Source organism: Aptenodytes patagonicus, chromosome 12 (assembly GCF_965638725.1).
Source record: "Aptenodytes patagonicus chromosome 12, bAptPat1.pri.cur, whole genome shotgun sequence".
In the NCBI taxonomy this organism is placed as follows: Eukaryota; Metazoa; Chordata; class Aves; order Sphenisciformes; family Spheniscidae; genus Aptenodytes; species Aptenodytes patagonicus.
The window spans coordinates 10654322-10669788 of NC_134960.1; the positions used below are offsets into that span (position 1 = coordinate 10654322).

The window sequence follows — 15467 nt, forward strand, 5'->3', positions numbered from 1 at the left end:
TGATACGGGATCAAGTGCCTAAATAATTAAATTATAAGAATATAAACAATACGAGATGAAATAGGTAGAATAACTCATCAAACCTAATTTAGGATTTTTTGCTAAGGTAATAAATTTGGTTAATAGAAGCAACTGCATTGAAGTAATTTGTTTAGGGGCCTGTAAATCCTTTGATTTAATACTGTAAGCATTGTCATAATTAGAAATTCTCTATGCAGCTCTGTACAGTATTTTCTGAACACATCAGAGGCAGGCTAAGAAGCGTGGAACCAAGCAGTCTCTGAAAGTAACTGCCAGGAAAGTCACTGTGACAGAGTGTTTCTGTCGGCGCCCCATGGGGAGCCAGAACTGGGCATTCAGCACCTCTAGCTGTAATTTGGCAGAAGATGTAGAAGGGCTAGTAGCATATTTTGTAGATGACAGAAATTATGTGTGTGCATGTGTTAAGTTTTGGGGAGAATAGGGCATTTATACAGAAGAGCTTGGATTGCTCATCGAACAAATGCTGTAACAGAGCAATGTGAAAGCCAACGGGAACACAGGCCATTCCTATGGAAATGTCATCATTCAGGGTGAGGGAGTCCTGAGTATCACCTTTCTATCCATTTTTATGTGCTAAGACAGGGTGCTGTAACATCCTGGCAGGTTTTCCCATGCTTTCAAGTCTCCAACAAAGAAGAATCCAGCATTTAGCCTGTTCCCCTGCTTTCCATGTGAAAATTTTCTCCTAACAGCCTGTCCTGAAAGAACAAAGGATTGCCATCTCTCCAGTACCCATTTTTTTGTACACCAGGAGACTGTTATCCCCTTAGTCCTTTTCTGGCTTAAACAAACACAGCCTCTCCTTGCAGCTCTTATTTTCTAAAATTATTATTCTTGGTCTGCTCTGGACTGTGTCCCACCCGCCTACACGTTTTTTAAACTGTGGTAACGAGTATTTTAACAGTATTGCAGCTGAGGCCTTGCTAACACTGACAGAACAGAATAATTATATTTTGTGTTTTACATAGAATATCTCAGGAAATGAGATTTGACTTGTTTTTCAAAAATAACTTTTATATTTATGTGATGTTTGTGATTTGCCCTATCATCCTTGAGTCCTCTTGTCTTGATCCTTTTCACATACTTATTTTATTTCCTCCTCCTGCAGTCCTGCTTTGCACTGGTCTTTATTTAATTGCACCTTGTTGGTGCAAGAGCATCTGTCCAGTTTAAATTCTGAGCCTGTCTAACCAGATTTTTTCAGTTCCTCACAGCCTTGTTGTTATCTACCTGTTTCTGTAAGAGTATTTGCTGTTCTGCTTCTAGGAATTTAAATTAAAATACAGACTAAAATAGACTCCTGAAGGACGTCATTGGAAATGCCCCCTCAGTTTGCCAGAATAGCAGTTTTCTGAGAATGTTTTTCAGCCAGTTGTAGCCGTTTTACCATTTTTACATGTAGGTTGTTATTTTCATAGCCCGCTCCTTAGAGTATCATGCAGGACATGAAAGGTTCAGCACTTTCTACTTCAAAAGTTACTTCTGCCATGGGCATTGCTGTCGAGTAATTGGAATTTCCTTCTTGTTTGCATGTTACTAATTGTGTGATCTTACTTCCAAGAGCTCCTCTGCTCCGGGCTGTCTCTGGAGAGGCTGCTTTATTCATTAGGCCTTTTATCTTGTCAAAGACCATTAAGCGGTTTGATAGGATTTATCCTTTCTGCAACATACTGGCAGGTTTTGACTTATTTTATTTTTCCATCCTTACAAATGACCTCTTGTAATAATAGTCCCAGAGTCTTTCTGGTGGCCAAAGCGAGTGTTGAGTGTGTGGGTTGCTGACAGTGCGGGGGGAGCAGCGACAGCCTGTGCTGCAGCACTGTGAGCCCAAAAGAGGGAGAACCATGTGTAGTGTTAAACATCCCCGCTCTGAAAAGGATGCTGAAAAATTGGAGAAGATGCAGAAAAACGGTGTACATATTTTGAGACCGGAACAGAAGCCTTGGACTGGCTTCAAAGGAGGGGAAAACATGCTACATGTTGTCTTCAACCCCAGGGGAAAGCAGCGTGAGAGAGGGGAGTGGAAAGCTGATGTTGCATAAGTGCATGGAGAAATGCCCACAGCTGCTCAGTGCCGTGCTGCAGTCGTGCTCTCTTCCAGCCTCCCTGGAAAAGAGCTGGTAGCCAAAGCCACAGATGTGTGGGCTTGCTTCAGGGAGGCTGGGAAGTGGTCTGGACTGGCTGGTGTCCACGGCTGCCCTCCGTCCTTGCTTGTGCTCTGAGCGCAGGCTGGCCTGTGCGAGGGCTGCTCGGCAGGGAGCTGCTCTTCGCAGCAAGGCAGGGAGCTGGGGCAGCCATGGGGGTGTGGGGTGTTGGGGGAGGGTGGAGGCAGGAGGTGTATTCGGAAAGGCAGCTGTGCTGGTCCTATGGTGAGAGGTCAGGAACTCAGCATCGTGTATCCTGGGTGCAAATGGTCTTCACTGTTCCTTGCATCCATGAACTGGTGGGAAGTGTTTGGTAGAGACAGTGGCAGCCTTGGCTGGGGGAGCAGGGGACTGAACCAGTGAGCTCATCTACAAGTGAAAAAAGCAGCAATCTCTGAAGTGTAATGTTGGTTTTTTCCTCCATGATGGTGTTGATACTGATGGTGAATAGTGTGGACATGGAGCTCCTCAGGGAGCAGCTTGGCTTTGTATTAAGCAGTATTTTTATCATGGCCATACACAGAGGTTAAGGAAGATGCCTTAGGTACAGAGACAATAGAAACTTACTCCCTTGTGATCACTGCCCTCTCACTTCTTCTTTCTGATAAACAGGAAGGGAGGTTGTTGGCCCAGAATTAACAAAGACTTAGATGAACGTGACGCATCTACTTAAAAAGTCCATTGGGTGTATTATACACAGATACCACTGTTGTTTGTGGAAATCAGAGCCACAGAGATGTGCAAGCTGGGGGTGTCTGCTCTTCTCTAGGCGCCTGTATTGGTTAGTGTCATGCTGGAGCCAGATGGGCTTTTGGTCTGCCCTGGCGTGGCTTGTGTTTGTCAAGGTTGTCATTGCCCTTGTTGCTTCTGAGGATGCACGTTCCTATGAACTGCCCGTCAAGCCTGGGAGCTATGGCAGAAACTGAGGAGGACATGTAGAATTGTATGGGAGTATTACAGGGGTGTTCCCCCTCTCCCTTGATCTCCCTTTGCAGCAGGCCTTGTCTCTTCCCCTTGTACCACTCCTAAGGTCTGTCTTTTCTCCTGTGTCTGTGCTGCAGGAAAATGGGAGTGCCCGTGGCATCAGTGTGATATGTGTGGTAAGGAAGCAGCTTCCTTCTGCGAGATGTGCCCCAGGTCCTTCTGCAAGCAGCACCGGGAAGGCATGCTCTTCATCTCCAAGCTGGATGGACGTTTATGCTGCACAGAGCACGATCCCTGTGGGCCTAACCCTCTAGAGCCGGGAGAAATTCGTGAGTATGTGCCTCCCATAGGAGCCTTGGCTAATGGCGAGGACACCCAGCCACCAGAGCAGCCGCCTGCAGACACAGACCTGAGCGTTCAGCCTCTGGACAGCCTACCTCAGTCTGTGGCCCTCAGACTGCAGTCACCAGAAAAGCCCCCTGCTACCCTAGCGCTGAGGCTGCCGCCATCAGACAAGCCCCCCACCACCCTAGCCCTGAGGTTGCAGCCGTCAAACAAGCCCCCTACCACCCTGGCCCTCAGGCTGCCTCCACCAGACAAACCACCCGCCACCCTGGCGCTGAGACTGCCACCGTCAAATAAACCCCCCACCACCTTGTCACTGAGGCTGAAGCCATCCAACAAACCTCCCACCACCCTTTCGCTCCGGCTGCAGCCTTCGGACAAACCTCCCACCACCCTGTCACTCCGCCTGCAGCCGTCGGACAGGCCCCAGGCTGCTCTGTCCCTAAGGCTGCAGTCAGAGAAGCAACCCATCATCGTAGCGCTGAGGCCTCAGCAGCCCGACAAACCTCCCACCAACGCGGTGCTGTGGCCACTGGATGAGTCCTCCAGTGATGCCTCGCAGCCTCATCTGCCGAGCAAATCTCCTCCAGGAACCCCACAGTCGCTGGACGAGTCGCTTGTTACTGCTGGTGCCCTGCAGCTCCAGCTGTCAGATGAGCCTCCTGCTGCCCCCGGGGTTTTGGGGTTATTGGACAAGTCTCTCATTGACACCAGGACCCAGCAGCCTGAGCTGCTGGATGAGTTCCCAACGAAATGCCTGCATCCTCAACTGTCGGACAGACTTCTCGCCACGGCGGGGACCCTGCAGTCCCATCTGGTGGATGAGCCTCCTGTGGCCGATCAGCTTCAGCTGGTGGACAAAGCTTCTGCCCAGAGTTCGCAGCCTCAGTCTGTGGAAAAGGCTCCCAGCTCTGTGGTGCCGCAGGTCCCAGCATTGGAGATGGCTCCCAGTCCCGGGGTGCTGTGGCCTCTGCCCATTGAAAAAGTCCCCAGCTCCCCGGTCTCACGGATCCTGCCCATGGAGAAGGGTCCTGGATCGGCTGTGCCACGGCCCCCACCTCCAGAGAAGGCTTCCTTCTCTGGGGCAGTGCGGGTCCCAGCCATGGAGAAGGCTCCCAGCTCTGGGGCACCCCGTCCCCTGCCTCCAGAGAAGGCTCCTGCCTCGGGGATGCCACGGATCCTGCCCACAGAGAAGGCTCCCAGCTTAGGGGTGCCACGGCTCCTCCTTCCGGAGAAGGCTCCTGGCTCCCGGTCACCACATGTCCTGCCCATGGAGAAGGCTCTTGGCTCGGGGGCCCTGCGGATCCCACTCACGCAGAAGGCGCTCGCCCCTGGGGTGCTGCGGCCCCTGCCTCCGGAGAAGGCTGCTGACTCCGGGGCCCTGCGGGTCCTGCCTCCGGAGAAGGCTCTTGGCTCCGGGGTGGCCTGGCCTCAGCTCTTGGAGAGGCCCCTCACTCTTACAGCCCCGTGGCCTCAGGCATTGGACAAGCTGGCTGCTGCTGTGGCTCCTCGGCCTCAAGCCTTGGACAAGCCTCCAGCTGCGTCTGCTCCGAGGCTGTTGCTGTCGGAGAAGGCACTGCGGCCTGTCGACCAGAATGCGCAGCCGAAGGAGAGAGGAGCCCCGGCTGTGGAGCTGAGTCCCCAGCAGAAAGAGAGGACCATGTTAGCTGGCGAGCAGATCTCTTGGTCTGCTGGGAAGGTGGTAACGCATGTGGGACAGGTACCTTGGCCTACGGAGAAACTACAGATGCATGAGCAAACCCATTGGCCCACTGCAAAAGCCCTGACACCTGCAGAGCAGTCTCCCCGAACAGCAGAGAAACTACCAGAGCCGACCCTTCAGCCCGGCTGGGAAGTGGCCTCAGCCCCCACAGAGCAAACCCCTTGGACATCAGAGAGATTGCGTGCGTTTGAGCAGACCCCTCGGCCGGCCAGGGAAGCGCCGGTGCCCCCGGAGCAGATGCAGTGGCTTGTCACGAACATTCAGACAATTGACCAGATTTCTTGGCTGAGTGGAAAAGCACAGACTCCTCGGGGGCAGGACCCTTTGCCTGAACAAAACACAGCGCTAGCCCGTAACCAGGATTCTGTCTGTCGTGAGTTGGCCGACTCAGAGCCGAAGTGAGGTTGGTGAATATGGGAGGCAGGTTTCAGTCTTTTAATGTTTAGGGAGGGGGATCTTTGTTTTGTTTTTTTTTAATTCACTTCCCTGAGCCCAGCCCCTAACCCATGCACATCCCATCCATATTCTCTTGTGACATGAGCAAGGACATTCATTTAAGTCCTAGTATGGCCCAGCCGAAGGGAGAGAGCATCCGTGACCTTTTTCTCTTCCTTTTACAAATGGTAAAGCTGAAATAAAGAGTCCACTTTGGGTAAAAAATCTCCAATTCCATTGAAATGGTCACATTACTGATCCAGCGTGTTCGAGCTCCAGGTCTGATTTGTAGGCGGGTTCCCAGGTACAGCTAGGGGCCTCGCTCTTGTTACTGTATTTAGAGGAAGCAGATCACTCAGGCTGCCCTGGGACTGGAGTTGTTTTGGGGATCAGGTGGTGAGCAGTCAGGTGTACACTTTTGCCGGACTCTGTGGAAGCAGGGAAGGGGTTTATCTGTCGTCTGCCCAGGTCTCCATCCCTGCAGGGTGTTGCTTAGCAAGGTTCGTCCGTATGTTCTCTGGGACGTGCTGCGTGCGTGGTTCACTGAAGGACAGGTATCGTCTCCAGCCGAGCTGGGAGAGGAGCCCACTGCACTTGCTCAGTGCAGTTTTCTCCAGCAATAGACAATATCCATTCAGGCTCCTTTGTACAAAGCTGCGACTGGCCAGGCCTGAGAAATGGGGAATCTGAAGGAGGTCAGGGAAAAGAGAGATCTTGGAAGAAGCCATCTGGCAGTTTTTTCATTCTTGTGTCTTAAGCCTTTAGCACAGGGCAAGCGGAGTGTTTCCTGCACTTGAAAACATTGTGACCTATAAAGCAGCAATAGCAGAGTAGGGCAGAGTGGGTTTCCCCAAGGTGCTGAGCACCACCCTGGCAGGGTGGTGGTGCTCCCTTTCAAATTTCCATCCAGTCTCTTCTTGACTTCTGTCGTCACCGTGAGCCAGCAGACTGAGCAGTCTTTTCTCCCCTTGCCTCAGACGTGTTCAGGACGTGTTCGCATCACACCTGGTCTTCCCAGCAGCGGGACGCACTGCCGAGCTGCGAGTGAAGCCTGTACCGTTCACTACACAGCGTGGAGGCAAGGGTGCCGTAGCTGTATCGGGACCCATCTCGACACCTTCCCCTTGGGTAGCTTCTGGCTTAACTCTTCTACAACCAAAGGAGACTTGAATTAACTGGACTGTGTTGGTGTGCGTGTGTGTGTGTGCGCGCGTGTGTGTCCTTCCAACTGAATAGTAGTTCTCACACTGGAACACGGTGGGCTCCAGCAGCTGGCTGGCTTTCTTTTTTCCTCTTGTCCCTTTTCCAGTTAAAGGAGATGTTTAGTACCTGGTGGTCGTCAGGCTGGCGTCCAGACTAGGCCTGCCAAAAGCCGTTTACTCAAGCGTTGAGGCAGAAGTTCGCTTGGCCGTGGTACTCGCAGGGCAAGCGGTAGAGTCCCAGGGACCTGCGGAGTGGCATCTTGCGACCATCGCCACCCTCGCAGGCAGGAGGAGGACAGGCGTCCCTGGGCGGCGCTGCCCGGGCTGGATGGGGTTGGTATCCTGCCAAGGAAGCGCTGCTGACCAGCACACTCTCCCACTCTCACAACACATTACCTCTGTGGTTTGCCTGAGCTCCGCCAATCCGGGTGCCGCAGCCTCGGATCTCTGTGCCCGCCGCCAGACCCTTGTGCAGCTCCAGTGTATCCTTCTCCTTCCAGGCAGATCCGCAGGTCCTTCCCCGGAAAAGGAGTGTTCAGTTTCAGGCTGACCCTCTCCCTCCGACGTGGGAGCAGGTCCTTGTTCCCACCTGGCTTGCAAGTGCCTGCTGCTCCCAGAGCAGACGGTCATGCACTTTGCGGTTTTCTATGAAGGGAGGCAGACACTTGTACCGAGACTAATCCCGATCCATTCTCCTTTCCTGATGTACGCACCCCAAGACAACGTTCTGCTGTAAAGGCCGGGTGTGCTGGGCACGAGGGGACATTACCAGTGCTATGGTGCATCTCTTCTCTAGTCCAAATCATTTCAGATCCCTTGTAGAATAGCTAGCGACTTCGAAAAGCTTTATGGCTTATGGAAACTTACTGTTTAATGTTGTTTTTTTCCGGGAAGACTGGCAGGTCAGTTCCTGCTTGCTGCTGAAACTGGGGAAATGCAAGCAGCTTATGTTTCTGCGTGACTCCTGCACAAAGGGAATCAGGACAACTCCTCAAAGCCATTGAGAGAGAAGATAATCTAAGGGCATTCATTAACTTTTTTAAACAAAATAAAAAAAAAAATGGTAATGAGGTTCAGTATACTAAGTATTTATCATGTGTGAGAAGGAAAATAAATCTTGAATTTTACATTTATAGGCCTTCCCATGAGCTGGACTTAGTCATGTAGATTGTGTAAGTAGGGTTACCTCCATGCCAGCCGCTCAGCCAGCTACAGCTGTAACCAGAAAGGTATCTGCACTGCTCTGTCCACCTCCGCTTTGCATTGTCACGTGTTAACTAGTTACTTGTTTCATGAAAAATAAACTGTGAATATTTTTGGTGCAGGCTTTTTTAAATCTGTAAAATGGAGAAGTTCTCAACGAATTCTCATAAGTGCAGGTTTGAAAAAAATCACTTCTATAAATCATGTGCTCACGTAGTAAGGTGAGGTTCACGGCAGCAGCAGCCTTTCACACAGCAGGCTCTCACCCAAAAGCTTGTTTTGAACAGTGAATGTGGATTGAACTGTTGCATGGCATTTCAAACCCACAGCCTTATTCCTTGCATCTGACCATACCCCACCTCTCTTCTTGTCTCCCTTCATGCCTTTTCCACGAGGATCCAGGTTCCTGGCTTGCTGCCTTCCAGCTACATGCTGGAAAGTTGACTTCAGGTAGCTGGGAGGCTGCTCAGTAAAGTTGGCGTTTGGAAATGTCATTGAAGGAGGAAGCCAGCAAGCTGCTCTTCCCTCCTCGCCCTCGTTGGGCCCTGGGCAATGCTCTGTCAGATCAGGAGGGCTTTTCAGATGTATGTGGGGCTGGCAGAGGGACTACTGGTGCTGTTAGGAATGTCTGTCTATGCTGGATCACCTCAGCATGATGGGCAAGGCCTGACCAGGTGTGGAGATAGGTCCTGGCAGCCCTTCCCTGCCCAGCCTGCTTTCGTCGGCTGTGAGCGTAGGCTGGGAGAGAGCTCCGGGCAGCACAACCCTCACAAAAGAAATGTGGGCTTCTTCAGCACTTGAGGTGACTGGCTGTTGGTGGCAGCTGGTATCACTGCCTTGGAGGAGGACAGGGAGATATCTTGTACCGAAGTAGTTGGGTTCATTTTCTGCAGTTCATTGCTGCCTTCAGAGTTCAGCCAGTTTGAATCACTGGGGTTTTTTAACGTAGAGGAAAGCGGCAGGTAACGCGTACCCCTGGCAGGCCGCTGCTGCGGGAGAGAGACTGCTGCAGCTCTGCTCTGGCCTCCCCGAGCCCTTGTGCTGGGCTGGAGCTTGCCAAGGAGCTTGGCCAGCTTTGCTGCGGCTTCATGGCCAAGGTCACAGTGCTTCTTTGCTGCGTTGGAGGGATCCAGTCACCTGGCCACTAACAGTCTTGGGTCAGGCATAATTGCACCCAAGGTGGGGGAGAGGTGACTCTTCTGTTGATCCACTATTGTGGAGAGTTGTAGAAGCAGAATTAAGGTTAATTGTTATTTCTGCTCTGAGCTGCGCCCCTTTCCTTGCCATTTCAGGGAGGCTCACGGGAACTTCCCAGGCTCATGGGTCCATTCCCACTTGTAGGAATGGCTCCCCCTTCCCAGTTCTGAAGGGGCTGAAAGACTTGCTCCCGTAACAAATGCTTCACCGACCAACATGCTTGCTGTCAGGATGGCCTGGCTGCCCCTGCTGGGGGCAGTGGGCTGGGGTCACCGGCTGCAGCCTCTGTCCCAACGGTGGGACCCACTTCAGTAGTGGGTTTCCATGGCGGGCAGGAGAGTCCCAGTTGACCTTTGGCGATGGAGGAGCTGTGGTGAGGGGTAACGGCGTGGTCAGGGACTCAGGTGGGCACGATCTGCCTGCCCAAGCCAGGGAGGAGGGTTGCAGAGGAGGAGCCACCGCAGGGCCTGTGGGACACGTGGGCAGGAGGGGAGCGGGCACTGGCCGCCATCCTGCGTGACTCGTCCCGTCTGCACCAGCTCGCTGGGCTGGCGCCCGCTGTCAGCCAGGGCTCTGGTGAATCTAGCAGAAAAGCGACCACTGTAAGGGATAATCCCCTACTGCGCATCTTCAGATGCTAACTAGCTCATGGCAGCTTGCTTTATTGCTGTTCTCGAGTTAAAACTTTTCCTATTTAACAAAAAAAACCCACAAGAACCAGATTCACTTCAATGCACAAAGTATCCAGGTGGTACTGTGGGAGCATGCGTTATAATTCAGGGTTAAACCCCCCACAGGCACAGGCTTTGCTTTGAAGGTGTGGCTGTAGTTAAAATTCAGGAGATGAGAGAGATGGTTGAATCTAAAGGATAGCAACGTACTAAGGTGAGACGATGCAGATTGAGAGTGCTAGAAGAGCTTCAGCTCAGTTTCACAGAAAAAAAAGGAAGAAAAAGCAGCCCTAACCCTGATGCATCTCGGCAGCGGTTTAACCTGAACACGCCGTGGATGTGCGCTGCTCCTACCTGAACGCTGCAGCCAGCGCTGCAGCAGGGCAGGGGGAGTTTGTTTGAGAAACCTCAGACCTTCAACACCTTCTGTTTATTTTTAATTTCAGCCTTAACTTCTGATTTTGCTTGATGTTTGGAATAACCGTAATTGTAACCTGCTTGTAATGTGCTTTGCCCTAAATTACTGATGAGGCTTTCAGCCTCTGCCAGCCAGTGAGTGTTAAAGCAAAGTGGCAAATCGTGCAGCTACTCTGAAAGTACAGGGGGGGCCGGTGAGGGCTCGTGCTGTGCTTGATTGCCCGGGCTTTGTCCGCACTAATTACTCCCCTGTGATAGCGATTACGCCGGTGGCAGCATTTGCAGCCGAGGCTGTACCTCTTGCAGCGGCACGGCCAGGCTGATGGGTGCTCGGAGCTCCCAGGGCCTGGGAGATGGGATGCTGGAGCTTGGGGACCGCTCCGCCGCTTGCCTGGCTTCAGTGGAAGTCTGGCCTGCGGGGTGGCAGTGCCCTGGCTCGGCAGGATGTGGGAAAAGGCAAGATTTCTGCTCCGGGTCCTCCAAAAGCAATCTAAGCCAAGTCCGGTGCAGGGAGACAGCGTGAGCTTGGGCTAGAGAAGTGGCGGTGATGGACAGTCCCTACAGCACTGAATCTACCTCCTAGGGAAATCTGAGAAATGGGTGTTGCTATGTCCTATTTCAAGGTAAAGTTTTAATCAGTTTGCCCTTGGCGAAGCACTTGGGCTATTGTGGTGCTATTGTAAACCGTTTGGCAGCTTAGCACAGTAGGGCTGAACTCACGGCTCCTAGCCCCGCGGGCTGGAGGTTTCTTCGCTGGCTGAATCCTGTCCCCTGATAGCTGGGGCTGGGCTTCAGCACGCGTGACAGAAACAGGACGAGGCGTGACTCGGTTCCTTCGATTTGTGATGGTTTTGAGACTCAAACCAGCATGCCAGTGGGCCCCGTGGGCGTAGGGAGCGAGTGGAGCCACGTGAAGCAAGGCAGGCGTCCGCTAACTGCATGTTCTTTGTGTCCGTTTGGTACTGAGCTGGTTTCAGTTTTTGTTTATTTCTGATGTTTCCAAGTTGTTGACTTCAAGGAACTGGGTTTTGTGTATTTTTTTAGACACTGGGAACTTGTTAAAAGGAAAAGCAGCAGCACCGGGAGGCTCAAGGTGCAGTGTGACTGGAGCTGAGGGCGGCCCTGGCCAATGCGGGTGGGAGGAGGTCAGATGTGTCGGCAGCGGCTGGCGTGAGCAGGCAGGGAGCAGCTCTCCCAGCAAACGGGCAGGAGAAGCCTTTTGGTAGCAGCGCTCCCGGCCCTGCTTAATCGCGGTGCCGTGTTCACCGCCCCACCAGCCTGCTCACCTCTGAGACACCGAACGTGTCTGATACTGCACCTGGCTTTGAATGTCCCCTGTCACCCTCCGGTGCCATGTGCTCTTGGCTGGGGTCCTGGCTGCCGGCTAGGCTGGGGGTCCTGGGGAGGGCGGCCCTGGCTGCCCGCTCCCCCTTCCTCGCTGCCCGGGGAGGAGGGACATGGGGGGCCACCCATGGCAGTGGCATAAGTTGCGCTGAAACCATGAGAGGGAGGTTTGCTCAGAGGGGGGGGAAGCCTTGGTGTGAGCAGCCCCACACTGCATTCCTCCCCCACCAAGGTCTGCTGCCCACGGGGTGGTGGCGGAGGGGAGTCCCCTGGAGGGTCCCATCCTGCAGGCTCGACTGGAGGGAAACGCGGCGGGAGTCGGGGTGCCTGGCTGAGGCGGGGGCCAGCCGGAGCTGCGGGCAGGCGCCGGGGCGGTGGCCGGGGTGAGCACTGCGTGGGGGACGTGTGGGTGCTCGGCCCTGGCTGGGACTCATCTGTCGGTTCTAAGCGGGGACGCCAGAACAGGTGAGAGAAACCTACATATTTCCAGCATGTATATTATTTTTAGAAGAGGGAGAGGGGAGAGTCTTGGACCATTGATTACTTTCATTTTGCTCCCCTTAGACTGTTGGCTGTGTATGTGAAACTTATAATGAAAAGAGGGTTGCCCTGCCCAGGTGCTCCCAGAACATGTACTGTAATTCTTTGTATATAGAAGAAAAATTACTGTAAAGTAAAGTTTAACTTTACTCTCGATGTCCTCTTGTGGTTTGTCTTGCTGAGCAGGGGGGCGCGGGGGGAGCCTGGCTGTGCCCAGACACCCGGGGCAGGGATGGGAGAGTCCTGACAGCCTCGCGCGGCAGCGGCGCAGGCAGGGGGACGGCTCAGACCACAATGCATTTTATTTACATTGTACACCTCGAGAGAAGACGCTTAAATAAATCTGCAAACAATCGGACAGCATCTCCGAGAGTAAGTTAATGGCCGCCGCTGGGCCACAGCAGTGACTCAGGGAAGCGGCTCCCGCAAACACTGGGTGGCAGGGAGAGGGTCCCCAGGGGTGATGGCCTGTGGCTCCTGGTGCCGCAGGAGGCTCCCGGCACCGCACAGCAGCCCTCTGCCGCTCCGCACACCGGGAGCAGTCCACGGGGCTGCGTTGCAGACGGGCCCATACAGCTAAAACACAGCAGGTAAAAAACCCGAGGAGTCCAGTGCGTGCCGGCTGCCTGGCCGGCAGCAGCGGTTCCCTTTTGGCAAGACGTCTCAGTGGTGGCAGCAGCTGTAGAAGTAAGCACCGCTCCTCTGGCCCAGGTCGACACCCTTCTCCTCTGGAAGAGAGCAGGGGCGCAGGCTGCCAGCACCTGCTGGTGTGGCACCTCCATGCCACATGGAGCCCAAAAGCTGCTGGTGCCAGGACTGGGCCCCGGCGGGTCCCTTGGGGGAGGGATTTGGTGTCCCCGCAGCAAAGCAGCAGGGCTCATGGCCACGGCAGGGTTCATGGCCACGGCATGGCCCAGGGCTGGAGGCGTAGCCGGGCTGAGCGTGCCTGGACAGGCCTGGCACAGAGCTGAGCGCCGGTCCCGCAGCTGGGCAAGGCTCCTGGCTGCCCGTTTGCCAAAGGCCACCTGCAGCCCAGTCGGGATGGATGTGCCGAGCTGAGCCTGACCTTGGGAAGTACAAGGATGCCGTGACGGGGCCCAAGCTCTGCAGGACAACCCCCGGCACGGACCCACAGTGTCCCCAGGGAGGGTGGGGGCGAGGAAGGGCCCTGCCAGACCCCGCAGCGCTCATCTTCCGCACCCTCCCTGGGGGCACGTGCATCCCCTGACATGAGAGAGGGTGCCTGGGGAGGGATGGATCCTGCTCACTCACCTGTCATCACCTGGAAGGCGGTGAAGTGGACGTAGTCCTCTGCCACCTTCTGGAACAGCTCATCTGGGGGAGAGTGGGCAGGGTGGGTGTGGACAGCCCCACCGTCAGGCAGAGCCCCCAGCCCTGCTCGGGTGGGGGCACAGCCTGCAGCAAGGGGGCTACTCACCCACGCTCTGGCCCGTCTTACTGGAGGTCTCAAAGAGCTCTGCCTTGATCTCTGAAACGAAGGCCCACGTTAGCAGCTGCAGGATGTGGCCCCACGGGCTTAGCTCCCCCCCCCCCCCCCGGGAGTCACCCCTCGGGCATGGCTGCCGACAGTGAGCTGGCGGGGGCCTGGGGCAGGGCTCCGCGCTCCTGTCCCCTCGGCCCAGCTGGCTGCGTGCCGGCCCCTGTGTCAGGACATGCCTGGGGCCTCACCGCGCAGGGAGCCCTGGCACCTGGAGCTGCCAGATCTGCTGCGGATCCAGGGCAAGGGCAGAGCCCCTCGCGCCTCCCAGGTGCACGTGGATGCAGCAGCTCCATCCCCCCCCTCGCCCCCCACCCGCTTGGTGCTGCGGGAGCCCAGGAAGGGCCAGCACTGCCCAGTTGTGAGCATCCCGGCCCCGTGCGGTGCCCGGCCGTACCGTCAGCGTAGTCCTGCACGTCGTGGAAGTCGACCCCCCGCTTCCTCCTGTCCTCCTCCAGCAGGTCACTCTTGGTGCCGCACAGGTAGATCCGGCAGCCCTGCGGCAGGCAGAGGAGCGGGAGGGACGTGCCTGCAGGCCTGGCACTGCTGCCGGCTCCCCTTCCCCTCCGGCGAGGCTCCACAGCCCCCCAGGCCCCCCCAGCCCGGCCGTACCTCCTCACAGTTCTGCAGCTCGTTCACCCAGAACTTGGCTCGCTGGAAACTGCTGCTGTCGGTGAGATCTGGGGGAGAGGGATCAGGGTCAAGGTCAGGGTCCGTTCCCTCCCTCATGCGCCCACCCCCCGCCACGGTGCCAGACCCACCGGTGCTGGCACCACCCCAGCCTGGGACCTTCGCAGCCGCCGGCTCCTTCCCCTTCCCACGGTGCCGTGCCCTTACCGTAGCAGACGACGGCGGCCCGCGCCCCACGGTAGTAGATGCGGCTCATGGCCTCGTAGCGCTCCGAGCCAGCCGTGTCCTGGGGGTGACAGGGAAGCGCTCAGCAGGTTGGGGGGGGGGGGGTGTCCTCGGGGGTCCTCATGCCAGGGGGGTGGCTGGGGGTGGCACCAGGGCGCTGGCACAGCCCTCACCCCCTCACTCACCCAGATCCCCAGGGTCACCGTCTGGTCCCCCACGGACATCACCTTGGCCACGAAGGCGGCCCCGATCGTCTGGAAAGAAAAGCAGGAGGAGCGGTGGGGACCGGCCCGGGGACCCGGGGGGCACCGGCCCGGGGACCCGGTGGGATCCTGCCCAGGGATGCGGGGGGCCATCTGGCCTGGGGACGCGGGGGGAACCGGCCCGGGGACCCGGTGGGATCCTGCCCAGGGATGCGGGGGGCCATCTGGCCTGGGGACGCGGGGGGGAACCGGCCCGGGGACGCGGGAGGCACCATCCCGGGGGCAGGGTGGGGAAACGAGGGGACCGGCCGAGCACGCGGGAGGGATGCGGCGGGCACCATCCCGGGGACGTGAGGGGGGCGCGGGGGACACCGGCCCGGGGAGGCGGAGGAGCCGGCCCGGGGAGGCGGGGGAGGGGGCCGTCCGACGGCAGGGCCGGTGCCCGGTGCGGTCGCTCACGTTCTGGTAGGGCCCGGGCCGGAAGCGGCGGTGGGCGCAGCGCTCCGCCAGGCTGCTCTTGCCCACGCCCTCCTGCCCCAGCAGCACCACCTTGGCGTCCACCCGCCGCCCGCTCATCCTCGCGCCGCCGCCGCCGCCGCGGGGCGGGGCCGCAACCGGGCGGGGCGGGGCCGGCGCGGCGGAAGCGCGCGGCGGGGAGAGGGGAAAGGGCCAGCGGCGGAAGTGCGCGGGGGCGAGGCGGAAGTGCGCGGCGGGGCGGGCGGAG

At 56.5% G+C, this 15467-nt stretch overlaps 2 protein-coding genes across 3 annotated transcripts in view; one reads left to right on the plus strand and one right to left on the minus strand.

Annotated features, from left to right (window-relative positions):
• NSD1 (nuclear receptor binding SET domain protein 1) overlaps positions 1-12343 on the plus strand; it is a 66209-nt gene extending 53866 nt beyond the window's left edge. The window contains exons 23-24 of one of the 2 annotated variants that reach the window (XM_076349694.1): positions 3248-5581; positions 6591-12343. In XM_076349694.1, the coding sequence (XP_076205809.1) occupies positions 3248-5580 (2333 nt within the window). In that variant the 3' untranslated portion in view covers position 5581; positions 6591-12343. Of the gene's footprint in view, positions 1-3247 lie in introns of both variants that reach the window. The other variant, XM_076349696.1, reaches the window with a different exon arrangement.
• Positions 12344-12471: 128 nt separating this feature from the next.
• RAB24 (RAB24, member RAS oncogene family) lies at positions 12472-15345 on the minus strand. Its single transcript, XM_076349697.1, has 8 exons — positions 15203-15345; positions 14726-14794; positions 14523-14601; positions 14298-14365; positions 14083-14182; positions 13626-13676; positions 13460-13522; positions 12472-12915 (listed from the first exon to the last, which is right to left on the minus strand). Exons 1-8 carry the CDS (start codon positions 15317-15319, stop codon positions 12851-12853), a joined length of 612 nt encoding a protein of 203 aa, XP_076205812.1. The 5' UTR covers positions 15320-15345; the 3' UTR covers positions 12472-12850.
• Between the last annotated feature and the right edge of the window lie 122 nt (positions 15346-15467).

What these genes read in the sequence shown, in the direction of transcription:
- RAB24 (XM_076349697.1), bottom strand. Translation starts at nt 15,319, where the DNA reads ATGAGCGGGCGGCGGGTGGACGCCAAGGTGGTGCTGCTGGGGCAGGAG. An exon ending in GGCCCGGGCCCTACCAGAAC is followed by an intron (nt 14,795 to 15,202) that starts GTGAGCGACCGC and finishes TTTTCTTTCCAG; the next exon opens with ACGATCGGGGCCGCCTTCGT. An exon ending in AGCTGCAGAACTGTGAGGAG is followed by an intron (nt 14,183 to 14,297) that starts GTACGGCCGGGC and finishes TGCCTGCCGCAG; the next exon opens with GGCTGCCGGATCTACCTGTG.